This window comes from Carassius auratus, chromosome 16 (genome assembly GCF_003368295.1).
Source record: "Carassius auratus strain Wakin chromosome 16, ASM336829v1, whole genome shotgun sequence".
In the NCBI taxonomy this organism is placed as follows: domain Eukaryota; kingdom Metazoa; phylum Chordata; class Actinopteri; order Cypriniformes; family Cyprinidae; genus Carassius; species Carassius auratus.
In genome coordinates, this window is record NC_039258.1 from 1891585 (window position 1) to 1908331 (window position 16747).

General features: G+C 34.3%; 1 protein-coding gene across 1 annotated transcript in view; it reads right to left on the reverse strand.

The window, feature by feature from the left end:
• Positions 1-15961, reverse strand: part of LOC113115704 (thrombospondin type-1 domain-containing protein 7A-like) — a 114094-nt gene extending 98133 nt beyond the window's left edge. Inside the window, exons 1-2 of the mRNA XM_026283256.1 lie at positions 15922-15961; positions 6965-7510 (exon numbers count right to left, since the gene is read on the reverse strand). Coding sequence (XP_026139041.1) covers positions 6965-7097 — 133 coding nt within the window. The 5' untranslated portion in view covers positions 7098-7510; positions 15922-15961. The remainder of the gene's footprint in view (positions 1-6964; positions 7511-15921) is intronic.
• Between the last annotated feature and the right edge of the window lie 786 nt (positions 15962-16747).

The window sequence follows — 16747 nt, forward strand, 5'->3', positions numbered from 1 at the left end:
ATTTGCATTTTAAAATAATGAAAACAATACTAATACAATTCAATAAATAATTAAATTAAATAATAAAAAAAACATCAAGAGCATTTTTTGAGTCATTTATAAGTGGATTTTTTTTTATGTTGTATTTATACATTTTAAAATACTTTACAAAAGAATAAAAAAAGAAAGAAATCATTTTGCAACAATATACTATCTTTTAATCTTTTTTTTAAGAAATTAATACTTTAATACTTTTATTCAGCAAGGATATGTTAATAGATAATAAATGAAAAGCAAAAACTAATATACTTCTTATAATACTGTATGTTTAAAAGAAATGTAATTTTCAGAAATATTTTTTTTAGCTGTATCAGGTAAATATACAGAGAGCTAAAAATCTCCCAAAAATTATATAATAAAATTGGCTTTGACTACACTCCATAGAGTTGATGTCTTCATTTAACCATACTATATTGAAACTACAGTATCATCACCTGGACAAAGAGCTTAGTTTTGTGAGACTTACACAAATCTCACAGAATCGTACTCCTTACTCCTTGTGAGAAACTACTGGCATCCGAATAAGAAAGTAACATGTGACAGCAAGAGGAAATTATGTAATAAACATATTGAAAATGCTTTAGCTTTAAACCCACAGTACCTCTGCAGCACTTAAGAACATGCAACCCAGGTCACATTTCATCCCAAAGGAATATGTGGTATAATTCAGCGGTTAAAGCGTGCAGGGAATAGGATGCGCTCCATTTAGTGAAGATGAGCACGATCAGACTGCTTCTGGGATGTTCACACTCTTAATGCGCAGTACAATTAGGACTGCAGCTTTCTTAAATTAGAGCCAAATTTAGCTGCTTCAAAATAAGCAGAAATAAAAATCAATCACACAAGGGAAATGCATTTTCCAAACTGTTAAAATGCCATTAAACGTTCCATGAGAATAATGTATTCAGAGGAAACCGGCCTCGTTTGTATGCGTGTCCTAAATATAAAGCCCTTTGCCAGGATTCTTGAGTAGTTTTCAACCAATTATGGTCGTGGGGTTTGTTTGCCGGTAGGTCCATATGAAAATCAGGGTCACATGGGGTGACATTAAAATGCATTCCCTGAAATGAGTTCAGAAATTCACTCGGCAAATTTCCTTATCTGCTTCTTGGAAAGAAGGTGACAATTAAGTCACCTACCTTTTTTGCTCCATTAAATTTTCTTGAAATAACATTTCGGTCTTTTACACAGAACTTATCCTTACACTCCACTTTAAATAAAGCCTCTTATTTTAAGACAAGGGATCTTCAAACAGCTCCAGGACCTCTTAAAATAGCAATTATTTGGACTATAAGTGGCCTCTGATCCCGTGCCCTTAGTTTGAACTCCACAAACTTCAAAGTATTTTGGGAGTTTAAAAAACACTTCAGTAATATTATCGAATTGACTGTACTCACACTATTGGATGAGAACAAAACCTGAACTAAACTGAGCTGGATAATGACACTGTCTTTTGTGGAGTTGCTTTACAGCTGAATCAAATTTGTTTCAGAATTGATGGATTTTAGAACACTTATTCAGCTAAATTGAATCACCTGAATCGAGCTGAATAATGACAATTATTTACTTCTGTATTGAAAAAATAAATAAAATAATTTATAGCCTGAATGCACTGTAAAAGTGTCTGCTAAATACATAAAACTGTAAATCTAAATAATGACTACTATCTTCTGTAGAGCTTCTTTTAGTTGAATAGAGTTTCCAATGTTTACGCTCTTATTGAACTAAACTGAATAAACATACTAAACTGAGCTGAATAATAACACACTATTGTCTTTTTAGAGCTTCTTTACAAGCTTTAAATCATGTATAATTCGCTATTTATAAATAAATGTGAAAAATAACATTTTGGGAACACACAAATCCTGCATGTTCAGTTGTGTGTGTGTGCGTGTGTGTTTATTGGGCGGAGCGAAGGCAACCTGAATGCTCTCGCTTCATTAACAAGCCTTATTATAGTAGGTAACGTGGTGTGAAGTGTGAGTGGATCTGACAGCACATCTTTGTACCTTGGGGATTGTGTGATCAGGAGACAAGAGGCGAATCCCACGTAATCTGGCTAATCTCTGCTCTAAGAGTGGATAAACCCTGCTGAGGCGAGGGCCACACACAAGAGTTCAGTCTGTATTAACTGTTCCTATTGGTTGTGAGTACTGCCAATAGTTCTCACTGTGTTAGAAACAAGCATGATGCAATACTAGAAAATATATATAGACAAATTTGGAGTAGACGTCACAGTTACGTCACAATATAACAGCAACCAAAAAACTTGTTATGTTTGGAGATTTTAACTAAACCACTTGTCAATAGATCCATCATGATTTGTTAACGTTTGGAAAGCTACTTCACAGTGCGCTCTAGAAGGGTTGCAATGATCTTTGGGATTGTTGTTTGGGTTTGGCTCATAATGCAATCCATTTTAAACTTGAGAGAAAAAAGATAAATGTAATTTAGGCAGGTGCAGGATGTTTAGCATGTGGCTTATTTTCAAAATTACACATTTGGGTTTATGGGGAAAAAAAAAGGTTTGCAGAGTTCCACACTCTGAAAAAATAGAGGTTTTATCTTAAAAATAAAGTTTCTCAATTGGCATCTATATGGTTCCATGAATAAACTTTAACATCCATGGAACCTTTCAAATGCACAAAAGGATCTTTATAGTAAAAAGATTTTTTAAGGTCATTAAAATGTTCCTCACATTACGAAAAAAAATTTATTTTAAGTACTGTCCACTGAAAGGTTCTTTGGGGAAACAAAAATGGTTGTTTTATGGCCAAGTAAAAACATCCATTAGGAACCTTTAAATATACTTCTCGGAGGAAAAAAATAAAAAAATCTATGAATAGATTCTTAAAAAATCCAGAACCCAATACACTCCTCTGAAGATCCTGGAAGGTAACAACAAATTAATGAATCTCCAAAGATCTATAAAGAAATAATAATAATACTGATTTCACAACAAGGCTTCTTTGGTCAACCAGCATCACTAAAAAAGTCAGCTAGATCAGCACTAAACCAGAATAAACTGGAAGATATAGTCTTTTCAGTTTGATAAGAAAAGTATTATAGCTGAACCTGCAAAATGAAATCCATAAGAGCATACTGATCATTTCATAATAATGTGGCTGAAATATCACTCATAGAACATGGATATTACACTCATAGATTCATTATGAAACCAGCATAACATAAGCAGAACCCACTATTAAGGTCTCTATGCTTGGCCACGTAAACCGTGTCCTAAAGTGCACTTTGGATCTCACTGAATCACATGGGAACAGCTCCGAGCGATGCCTTCAGCATGTAAAGGGAAGCGCTGTTTCTCTAACAGAAAGAGTACACACATCTTCAGTGGCATCAGCGTGTCATCACTAACTCTCATGTGACTTTCTTTCTATTGTAAAGCATAAAGGAAGATATTTGATAAGTAAGATATATATCAATACAATGGAATTATTGAGCTCTGATGCTGTTCAGATACCAATGTTCTTGAAAATATGTGTCTTTTGTGAAGAAAAAATACATACGGTTTTAGAACAACATGAGTGTGAGTAGGTGATGACACAAGTTTCATTTTTGCAGGACTATTCCTTCATATAGTTATAGTGAACAATATGCTTTTGGAATGTGAAACAGAAAGCAAAAGAAAGCTGATGGTGTGTACTTCAGTCGATTCACCTTTTAAGGAAAGCACGTTCACTGAGCCACCATCTGGGTAAGATAGAGTTCAGCAATTACTGAGTGATTGAATATAATTGTTTTTATTACAACAGAAATAAAAAACAATTATTTATACTATTTCTTATTTTGTATGCCATACCTAAGATATTAATATTAATGAAGTAAAACAATACACATGTATTAAAAAAATGCAGACTATGCCTCTATCAAAATTGAAAATTTTGAGCTACTGATAGAAAATACACAATACAAAAGCAGAGGCTGACTAAGAAAACATGCCATTATTTCTTCACACATATACAGCCACTTTCAGAAATTCTCACACTAATAACGATAAGCTAGTTCTGCAGGTGAAGTGGTTTATCCACTTTGCTTCATGCCTAAAAACTCTCCTTGCCTATGTAAAAATCATTGCAATGGACAGCCTCTGCTGGACTCTTAATAATCTCTCTGCCAAATTATTCCTCTTCATTTCTGATGCTACTCACTATTTAATCAAGATCACAAATCAAGGTTACAGTAACCCACGTGGTCAATTTTGGCCTGTAAATTAATTCATTAAGAATCCTTCTCGAGTCAATATTAGCTGGGTTTGAGACACATGGGAGCCAGGGCAGAGATGTGGAGCGGTGAGGGTCAACACAAGACTGTATATTGATAAAATAAGAAAAGAAAGAGTGCTTCTAATTGGAGGCTGAGGCATGGGGAGATATGGGAAAAATTGCTCCGGTCTTCTCCAGGGATATTTGAACATCAAACCCACGTTCAGACAGCAAACATGGAGGGAAATGTACAGGGACAAGTGTGCCATTTAATCCAGCCTGCTTATTAGAAAGAAAGTATTCCAGCTCTATCGATTGCAACAAGAAAAACACAGCCATTAAGAATCACTTAATGAAAAGCTTGTTGGTTTTAACCATCATTTCAAGGAACGCTGGTTATTCTCTTCTACAGCACTTGTGTTTCCTGGCCTGTTATATGAACATCTCCATCATGGGAGGATATCAGCCCTAGACAGCAGATTTATTGCTCTTCTGTGAAGCCAATAAACAGCAGAAATGTGAGCCAATTTCCCACAGGTTGAAGCCCCAGCTCTTCTACGGTCAGATTCATTATGCATACAGTACATCATACGTCAAAACTAAATTTCCCTCCCCTTGAGCGCTCTAGAAAGCACAATAACATTATCGCACCCGAGCGATATCGCAGTCAAACTGCACACTATCAAGCATCTGCCCATCCAAGATAGACTCTCCGCATTTCCACCAGATGTTTTTCAATGAAATGAGCCAATGATCTGTAATTACTGTGACCTACAAGAGAGAGAGATATGTAGGTTAAGTTCGCCTGCCGCTCCGCTTCTTTGCATGCATGTCCCAGGGACGTTTTCAAAGTATAAATCCCAGCAGCTCCTTTAATCTCCTTACGCACTTACATCCGCTTTAATAATTCACTAACACAGTGACAAATGCACGTTGACTCAGGACCTGGCTTTGGCCAATAGAAGAGTCCAAACTGCACTTTTAGACTTTCAGAGAATAGATACAGGTTTGCAAATAAAGCTTTGATTTAAATGCATTGTACATATAGTATTGATAGCATAAACATTTCACAACATCAACAATACAGCAGTATATTTCATTGTACACATGGGGTACTTTTTTTCTCTGTGTTCACCAAACCCATCTTGAGTGTTTGCTGCTAAAAAGCTCATTTTTTAGTCTCATCTGATCATAGAAGCCAGTCCAATTTGAAGTTCCAGTCATGGCTGAAAACTGAATATGCTTTAGATTGTTTTTGAATGAGCTAGCAGCATTTTTATTGTAAACCCTCCCAAACAACATGTGTTGATGTAGATTCTGTTTGACAATTTTTTTAAAGGTTTTCTCAACCCGGACTCAACTATTTTCTGCAATTCTCCAGCTGTGGTCCTTGTTAAGTCTTTAGCTACTCAAACTCTCCTTCTCATCACACATTAGGATGAAATAGACACACATCCTCTTCCAGGCAGTTTTGTAACATGCTTGGAAATTCTTAATTATTGCCCTGATGGTGGAAATGGGAATTTTCACTGCTCTAGCTCTTTTCTTAAAGCCACTTCACCAATTTGTGAAGCTCAATTATCTTTTGCTGCACATCAGAAATATATTCTTTGGTTTTTCTCATTGTGATGGATGATTAAGGGAATTTGGGCTTTGTTTCCCCTCCTCTTTATATTTCTGTGAAACAGGTAGCCATGGCTGGATGATTTCATGTTTATAATCATGCTGGAGTGCTCAAAACTGTGAATATGAATATGAATATACTTCAGAGATATTTTCCTCATAAGAATTTCTAGGGCTGCCAATAATTGTGTCCAATGAGTATTTGAGAAAAAAACATTCATTTCATAAAAATATTTCCCCTCCATTTTAAATTCTTATAATCCAATGAAAGGATAATTTTTTGTGAATTTGTTTAATAAAAAAATCAAAAGGATTAACAATGCAGATTAATTTTCACAGCCTTTTTTGATCATATTTACCAAGGGTGCCGATATTTTTGGCCATGAATGTGTGTGTGTGTGTGTGTGTGTGTGTATATATATATATATATATATATATATATATATATATATATATATATATATATATATACATGCATTACAGTAATGAGAATTTGGAGATTACAACATAATATCAAAAATATTATGGTCCTAAATTTAGGCTTCATTACCTTGTAATTTAAAACACAACATAAAAATGTAATATATAACAAAAACTTATAATATTATTTATTTATTACAATGTCACACAGTATAATATTTTTTTTTTATACTATAACAGATGCAAAGAAGAGGAGACTGTGAAACATGGCCAAATTTGCAATCAAAAGTCAAATAACTTCCAGTACTTTGTAACTCAGAGCTCCTTCCATTACTGTATAGTGTCAGATTTCATTCTAATAATGATACGGCTGTTATCTAGGACAAGAAATCGAACAATCAGCTTGGCAAAATGACTGTGCTAAAATGGGGACATGTTTCAAAACCGTACAGACTTTGAGAATCAGAAATTCGGATGATGGGAAATAATTCAAACACTCTACGCAGAGCCGTTTTGAAGTGAGACCGAAGAGCTTTAGTTGTCCTTTTTCTTACCCCAGATAATAAAACAATTGCAATGCAACTTTGTGCAAACAGCCAGTCTGGAACCTTCACATTCCACACACATCCATCAAGGTACTTATGGAAATAGCTGTATACCTGTCTCCCAGAAGTACAGCGACTTCCCATCTTCTGACGTTTGGGTGTAAGCGGTCCAGATTCCACTGAGTAGTAAAAATAACCTCCATAAACACAGGAACGCTGTCCTTGCACCCCTAACCCCAAGTCCCATGGCTCCCCTGAGTTGCGTAAAATCCACTCGGTCAGGAGGAAGAGAAACCCCAACGAGAGCAGAGAAAGAAGTTCAGTCGTACAGACTGAAAGTGTTTGTGTGCCTCTTCAGTTAGTGTTCCCCGAAGGAAAGGCGCATGTAGCGGACCTCCTGGGCTTCTGCTCCTCTGGTTGGCTGGAAAGGAAAGAAGAACGTTCTGGCTGAACAATAGAGAACGGCAGCCACTGCTGCTACTGCTGCCGCTGTCCTCTGCCTACTGCAGCTGACTGACGCTGCATCTCCCCTCCCTCTCTCTCTCTCTCTCTCTCTCTCTCTCTCTCTCTCAGCTCGAGCTCCAGCGTAGGGCACAAGGACGCTCCTTCGCCATGCTCCTGTGACGCTAAAGAAGACAAGATACGAGGGGAGTGCTGTCGCTAAGGGAAGGAGGGAGTAAGAGGGAGATTTATGAACTGCATATTCCACATTTTCTGTGTCTGCATGCTGAGAGTCTGGAGTTGCATTAAGCTAGATGAGTAAATGAAGGAAATTAGAAATACGGTATTAATGAAAGATTCAATTCAACTCCATTTTTTTTTTATTTGGAACAAAATAATGCAAGTCAAAGTCAAAACCCATCCCATTTACATTTTGTATACATGTTCTTTAGTGTTTTGTGCATAATGTGTATGCTACTTGGAAGAAATAACAAGTTTGTTTTTAATATAACTTCGAAATGCAATACATGCACGCTCTCTCTCTCTCTCTCTCTCTCTCCTATTACAAAAACAACTATATACTGGTTTAAGTTATAAAAATTGTAATCAATGTATTTGCTGTACTGAATTAATGCATTTACAAAGAGGGAGATTTATGAACTGCATATTGCATGCTGAGAGACTAGAGTTTCATGAAGCTAGAAGAGTAAATTCTGAAATATGGTATTGTCTAAAAGCATGAAATCAAAATAAAAATTGGACCCGTTTACTGGGTGTTGTGTGTACAATGTGAAGTTACTTCACAGAAATGAAAAGTTTGTTTTTAATATATCTTCAAAATGCAATACTTGCTCTGTCTCTTAAAATATATTCCTTTTAGGAAACATTACCAAGGAGGTCTAAAAATCATTTCATTGGTTTACAGCAGGAGTTGTCTAATCTGTGTTCATGCTTACTCAGATCTAAATAAAATTATTTTTGAGCCAATCACCTGAGCCATATTTGTATCTCATTCCTCTGGAGCAGGGTTATAGCCTATAGTTAACTATAACATGTATAATAATGTTATAATAAAATAAATAAATCGCTATTTGAGATGAATGTTAACTGAAATAAAAAAATAAAACATTTTATTTCAGCTGGTTGTCAAGGAAACATTTAGCATTTTCATTTCATTGAACTTGATGGAATAAAAAATAAACTACAGATCTATAAAAAAAAACTAATAAAATGAAAAAAAAAACACAATTAAATTACAAAATAAATATAAACATAAAAACGAATTCAAATTTTTAATATATAAACTATACATACCTCAATAATACTAACATTATATTTAATATTATAAAAATACACTCATAATACAAAAGTACAACGGTATTTCAGTTTGATTTTAAAATGCATTTTAAAGTGTTTTTTTCTGTATGTTTTTTTTACATTATTTTAAACCATTTCTGCCATGAACAAACAGTAGGAGCAAATGATTTTAAAAACACAATCGTACTGTACCCAACATTCTCAATACATTGACAGTGGATTGTGATGTCACTGCGCAGAGGCAGAGATCACTAAATCTTAATGACTGTCTTGTTAATCCATTTTCCTAAGCTCAGTAGCTCAGGTCATGATCTTGAGTGGCAGACACTGGCACTGGCATGAGAGCAGACGAAACATCAGTGTGTGACGTGATGCTCAAGACTCAACTTTCACACTACAGATTTTGGTGTGGATTTGAGTCTCTGACAGCAGAGTTTAGTTTATTTGGTTGGAAAAAAAATCTCAGCTAAACTCTGTGAAATATTTTTTTTTAAGAGTGCAACAAATTTGCTATAAAAAAGTCACTAAATACATCCAGACGCTGTTTTAGATGCTCAATACTGGATATAAATCTATCATATTTTTGCTGCTGTGCACACACACACAAAACTGAACAACTAAAATGTTTTAAGACATTTCTCACACAAAAAAAAAAAAAAAAAAAAAAAAACAATTAAGATATTGCCTCCTCAGCAGGTTTTTAATTTACTTTTTCCTTTAAACTTCCTAAATCAATCCACTGCACAATTATTTTTAAAAAGAAGCCTGTTTAGGGGACAAAAACAGTAGGTACATTTTTTTTCAATTATTAAAATAATTAAATAAGCTCTGTTAAAAATAAATGTAAAAAAGAAAATCAAAAATCTATTTCATTTAAAAAGCATCAATAAAGGGAAAAACAAAAAATGATATAGTCTCTTATAATTTCTCCTCCATTTAAACTGTCATATCAAACATATAGCCACTAGACCATGTGACACATCAGCTCATGAAAATCACCTTTGGTCATGAGACATACAAGAACAAAAATAATATGTGAGTGAGTAATATCACTTGCATTCAACTTTCAGGCAAGTAAAGAATTTTTGGGTGAACTATTCCTTCAAACATTATTTAATCAGAACAGCTATTCTTTAAACTAAATAAATGTGTTAATGAGGGAGGGGGGCTCAATATAAGTGCATCAACATTTTCAAGGACCACTTATATAGCAAAAAACATCTAAAGTCTATCCACAAATCTAAGTAGCATATATCCAAATGCATGCAAACACAAAAAGGCATACATCTCTGATACATCAAGAAATACATCTCATTCATTAAAAATGTGTCTGGGAGTTTGTAGGAGTGCAGTGGTTGGTAGTTTTATGAATGACAGTTGAACCCTGCAGGAGATCTTCTCTTCCACTCCAGTGGTCAGACAGGCCATGAGTGAAGCCACTCAAGCAGAACCTGTCCTGGTCAGGGCTAATGTTCACTCAACACCAGCGTGAAGCTCCCTGAGCAGAGGTAGAGGCAGAGCCCATGCCAACATGGAGATGGACTACAACACTAATCACTCTGCTCGGGACTTCAGCTGTCAGTTGAATCTAAAGGAGATTGTGGTCTGTTTGTCATTAGCTGCGTTTCCATCCATTTCTTTTTATGCAAATTTTGGAATATTGTATAAAAAACTCTGGATGGAAATGGCAAGACGTGGATAAAATATTTAAATGAAAGGCAGATTTTTTTTCCAGTATAGGAAAATGTGCCTAACTATATGGACAACATATTTACTCAGATTCCTGAGTGCAACCAAAAAAATAAATTAATTAATTAATTAATTAAAAATAAAAAAAATCACATGACTTTGCCTCAACAGACAGACGAGATAAAATTGGTTATTGCATTTTATCAGCTCACAGGTTTTACCAATGGCAGCAACATTTTATTTCTTACACTTTGCGCCAGTTTCCCAGGAAGTGTAGATTTTGTTCTTTTGAACATATTGAATGGAAATGGTGTTTTTTCACTAATGTTTTATGTGGCATTCCAAATTTTGGCACAAATTAAATAAAAAAATTTGGATGAAAACATAGCTAGTGACAGAAGATATTACAATTTGCCCACAACCGATAATAAACCTTCACTTTTAAGCAAAATAAAAAGTGCATCAGTCAATAGTCCTACAAAAATTTATTCAGCAAAGTACTGTAAATGTTTTTTTTAATCATCTTACAAAAATATAGTCAAAAATCTAAGGTATCAAGTTAGAAAATCCGAAATTTGACTTTGAATAATATGCAGCATGACAGTCAGGACTATATGCGCAAACTTTGCACAAATCCTTCTTCTGTTTTTTCAATGAATCTCTATGATTCAGGTTCAAATCCAGGTCATCCCCGTTGGGTTCTGCATCATTGCTTACAGCATTCTAAATGGAACATTAATCAAAGCCATCAATTTAATCTTCTCTAACCTGATGCATCATAACTGAGCAGAAATCAAAGGTCACGAAGAGATGATTGCACTCAAATCATGCATTTGGATTTCTGACCTACCTTCACGCTGAAGTCACAATATTTTATGGCTTTAGCATTTAAGGAGAAATAGTGGGGTGGGGTGGGGGGGGGAAGCGATAAATGGCTGTTCCCTGAATTTTTTGGTAAGTCTAAATCCGCATGGGCTGAGAAGTACAGAACACTGCCAGAAGAGGATGACAGTTTGTCTGGCCGCAGTGACAGGCCTGCGTTAGATTAGACTGCTGTCCGTGAGTCACAAGGCAAATGCGATGACAGAAGTGGCATAGTCTTGCAGGACTGACAGTCCCCGAGTCGCCATAGTGATGCCTGAAGCCAGTGACTCATGTTCACAGAGGAGGAAGAGTCCAAAATAGACAGTCGATGCTAACGGTTCAAATGACTGAACGATCACAACACTGATCCTGCCGCCTGGCACTCACAGCCTGATTACCATATATTCATGTACCAAGGTATTTAAATAAATGTATTGGGTAAACATGGTAATGTACATCACTACTTGAGTCTGACTACTATTGTAAATGGACAACATCAAATTCAAACACATAGGCTACCTGTTGTGCAAAAGTCTCCGAAGAAAAAAACTGTTTAGGTCATGAAATAGTCACAACACTGGTAACTATAAATAAATACAATTCTATTTCATGTAGTTAGTTATTTATGTAGTTAATTAATGAATGCATGTATTTATGTATGTAAATAAATACATTTGTTCTATATAGTCACAACACTGGTATACATGCATACCTGTATACATAAATACAAACATTATTTAACATTCTAATTGTTTTACCCCCTTTGTTAGACCAGCATCCAAGCATCAGATTTGATTTATTTTGATCAGAGTTATGTGTATGCATCTAAGTGTGTGTGAGAGTGTGTTTTGTGGGAGGGTCTGTGCTGGATTATGAGCTTAAATCATCCAGTTACCTGTCTCTGTTGACCTACTCTGAGCTCATAGATGGGGAAAACCAATTAGTCTGATGAGATTCTTCAAATGCTTTTCTGCTCTCCAGAAGTGATGTGATTCTTATCCACATAAATGCCTCATTTTTATTCTCTTATCTGATGACCAAAACGCTACAAAATACAGAGCATCTCCGCAAACTCCTTCTTTCATCCATTCATCTTCATCCCAAACATCTTCATGAAACCAGCTTAAGTGTGCCCATACACGTGATTAACTTGATCCAGCAATGCTGTAATTCCGGTGAAAGCTCAACAGAGCACAATGGCAATGTGCCCTTGTTCAGACAACTCGGGCAAACACAACGACAAACACAAACAGTGCTTTGCTTGCAGCTTTGAATGGCTCCCAATGTGTAATGTATCCTCCCTATTCAACAGTATAACCACAAGCTACTGATACCTGAAGTCAATAAACCCTATTTAAAATATAAGCAATTGACAAAAAATAAAAATAAAAAATATCAACATAAATATATATATATATTTTTAAGAAGTATCAGTTTATAAATATCTGCTAACATAATTAATAGTTTAATTGGAGCTGTATTTTGGCACAAAATAATGAGCCTTTAAAGAATGAACCTCAATTAAAATGATAGCTTTAAATTATATAACATATTAAATTTAAACAGTAAACACAACATTAAATCATTTACAGCGCTTGGTAGATTATGAATTGTAGTCCACTACTAATCACAAATTGCATGACGATAATTGCTCTAATCTAAATTATGAATTGCGTGAAAAATAAGTTATCATGTCCAAATAAAATAAAACTTATCTTATTATGAACATTTACAAATGCAATATACTCTAATTACATGTACTTAATTTTTGGAATCTGATTGCATGTAATAATTTACTATATGGTGATATAAATAGCTTTAGTTTAGTGATAAGATCTTGTTTTTGGAAAAGTAGAAAAATGTGAAGTATCGCCAAGCCACATACTTAGCTACTCCTCAAAACTGACTCTATGCTGATTGACATTGGACTTCAAACTAAATATCACTGTAAGCCTAGATGAAGTTCTTGTTGAACTTAGAGTAAAACAGCACTTCCCATTAAGGGAATTGTTTGTATCTGTGGATTTTACACATTTGCCATTAGAAAAAAAAGATTATCTACCCATTGACTGCTCTCTGAAGTGAAAAATCCAAATGTCAGATTTGCATACCAAACGCAATGAAAAAATCATTTTCTGAACCATTATTTTTTTTTTATTCTTTTCGGTATATCTAGATATGCTTAAAACAAGATAAATGTACTTGAGAAGCAAAACTGTTCATAAAAAAATAAGACTTGTTTTCAGTGGATATATCATGATTTCATGTTCTTTTTTTTAATCTACAGCATGCAAATGTAAATAAGCACACAGAAATGTAAATCTGACCAGATATAATCCATCCATAAAGAAAAACTAAATCTTTTTTTAAAGGCATTTCAGAGCAAATACATAAATATTGAGATGTTATTAATGTTGACCATAACCAAAAGGCTAAAAAACACCTAGAGGATTTATTACTTTTCAGACTTAATATTCACTAAATAGCTAGCTGTTTTTAGTAAATATATAATGTTGATGACTAGCTATTATAAGAAAGGAGTGGCATGATTTGGGGATTTTAAAAAGATTGGTTATCAGGTACAGCTGCATGTAAATAATATGCAAATTCAGTGAATAACATCTTGCCACTTCTGAGGGTGCCGGGAGGTTTGAGTTCACTGAGAGTATCAAAGTAAATGTGGGTCGACAGCATTAAAGTGAACCGACAACAGAGCTGAGAGAGAAACAGGTCAGACTGAACTGCAGTGCTTGGGATTAATCTGTCAAATCAATAGTGAAAGATCCAGCTGCCGATTCTTGTTTTAACTACATTTAACACAGTTTCAAAGACAGTCAATTCTGGTTTGTTGAACAACAGAAGCGACGGTCGAGATACATGATCGGTGATCAGAAGAGCCTCTGTATCGTTCTGACTCACGTCTATTTAAATGACCAACAAAGGAAGAAAAATTAATACGTAAATGACTCATGTTGTCTTTGAGGTTCATTTGTTCTTTAAAAGACTAATTTACTCTGTCTGGGGCTGTGATACAATTACAGAAAACACTCTTTGCCTCTGACCTCTACTGTACCTGCCTCGTTAGGAGATCTCATGAGCAGCGGGACACGCCATTCGTTATCACCGCCATGGTAAGAAACACTGACAGTTGTGTGTCATTCATCAAAGACTCCCCGTCACTTAGGCAATTCAATCAAGGACACAATATCAAATGCTTAATGTCAGCAGAAGGGAATATCCATGAAATTTAGAGACATCGGAGACACCAAAATTTAATGATTATTGCTTGAACAAAATAAAACTGTATACAGACATGCCCACAAAACCTTGAAGCCCAAAATTTCAAACCTCACGAAAAAATAAATAAATAAATGATGCATCTAATATTTTATTTGACCTCTCGTGCTCATCATTCAACATTTTATGAATGTTAAAATAAAGATGTGGCCTTTTCACTCACACAATTTGTTAAAAAATCTGTATGCCCAATTTATTCTCTATTCATGCAACGTGTAAGAAACAATCTACAATCAAAGAAGAACAACCAAGTACCACGCAGTCACATGTTCCCCTTAAAATCACATTTTTGAATACAAACTAAAAGACTGTGAGAAACACAATGTCATAATTATTTAATAAAGGGGCCTGTGTCAATTCAAAATGTGAAATTTCCAGACTCATTCCAAGTACTCCTGGTGGCACTCTATTCACCAATGCTTTAGTTTCGATTACCATTTATGAAAGCAGTTTGGTCCTAAAGTCCTCTGGCTAAAGTGAGCTTGTGGAGCACGTGCACATCAACACAGGGATGCTGGGCCTCGTAGATCGTCTGCTTCCAACAATCTGACCCACAGCATCCACCGCTTTACAAGCCTGCCAGCTCAATGTCCCTCATCACCATCAAACCACACAGCAATCTGATAAACTAAAGGGTTATTTTGGAGATCAGAGTATATAGACCAGAATTCAATCCCATTTTCTGTTATGCTTTGGCCGGCATCATGGGGAAACATGTCATGCTTCATAAATGTCTAAACTGAAACATGTTTGAGGCTGAAATAAGCATGGTAATAGCAAGCCTGCACATCTGGTCTAGAAGTTTTACAGAAGAAAATATTGTTCTTCTGCCATTCTTTCCATATAAAACAAACAAAAGGACATTTACATAATATTTTAAGAAGGCGAACTGTCCGTTTTATATTACCAATTCAAAATTGGTCATATGAAAGTGGTAGTAATTGAACGAACAAATATGCAAAGTTTAGCAATCAAGTTCTCTATCAACAAGCCTCATGTTGATTTTGTTGCACATCTGTTATATATAAATGATCAATTTTAACAAGACAAGAAGCTACTGTCATGTAATTCTTTTAAAGGGTGGCGTCTCTTTAAAGAGAGAGACAGACTAATGAAAAGACAACCTCTATATTAATACTCCAGTAGCACATGCTATTATATTAAATATACCATTCAAAATTAAAAAGGGCCTCATGTAAGAAAATAAAAATTCACTTTATTACAACACTGCCATCTGTTGGTTTCATTACATTGGGCTCAACAAATACTCGAGCCGAGTTTTGTGTGCTAGTTTTTTGTATCTTCCAGGAAATGTTCCAGGAAATACGTTTCTAGGAAACGTATTATAAATTGATATTATAACTTATTCCTGTAATTCTATCAAACGTGACAGATGTTTTGAAATAACAGAAACCAATTTACCATAAACCATCATAAAGCTCAAAGTCATTGCAAATACTCACTGATGGCCTATTTGTGCTGTTGTTTTCCCTCCAAACAAACGATATCACTTCCTGTAGGGTGATGACGTGAAGGAAACTGGTTTGTTTATAAAAGGGATTTTACAAAATGTTAACAGGCTGGAAAACGATATTGAGAAATAGGGGAAAACCTACAAATAATTGAGAAATATTTCTAAGAAAAGATGTTTTATTTTAAACATTAGTTAAGAAATATATATATATATATATATATATATATATATATATATATATATATATATATATATATATATATATATGTATGTATGTATATACGTATATATATATATATATATATATATATATATATATATATATATATATATATATATATATATATATATACGTATATACATACATACGTATATATATATATATATATATATATATATATATATATATATATATATATTTCTTAAATATATATATATATATATATATACGCATACATATATATATATATATATATATATATATATATATATATATATATATATACAGTGGAATTTAAATAAAACAATCTAATATAATTTCAATTTTTGCAATAAATAAAAATCAATTAAACAAATACAATGGCAATTAGAAGGAATAATACACATCTGTCTGTCTATACAAAATAACTTCTAAAAACTAGTCAGTTCCCCACTAGTCCTAATAACATCACAGAAACAAAACAGATTATAGATGATTTTTTGAGGAAACTAGTCTCTTCTTGCTCAACACTTAAAATAATCCCGTCTTGTTCTGACTTGACCGACATGACTCTTCTTTTAGGTGTGTGTAATACACCTAAAAAAAACTAAAACAT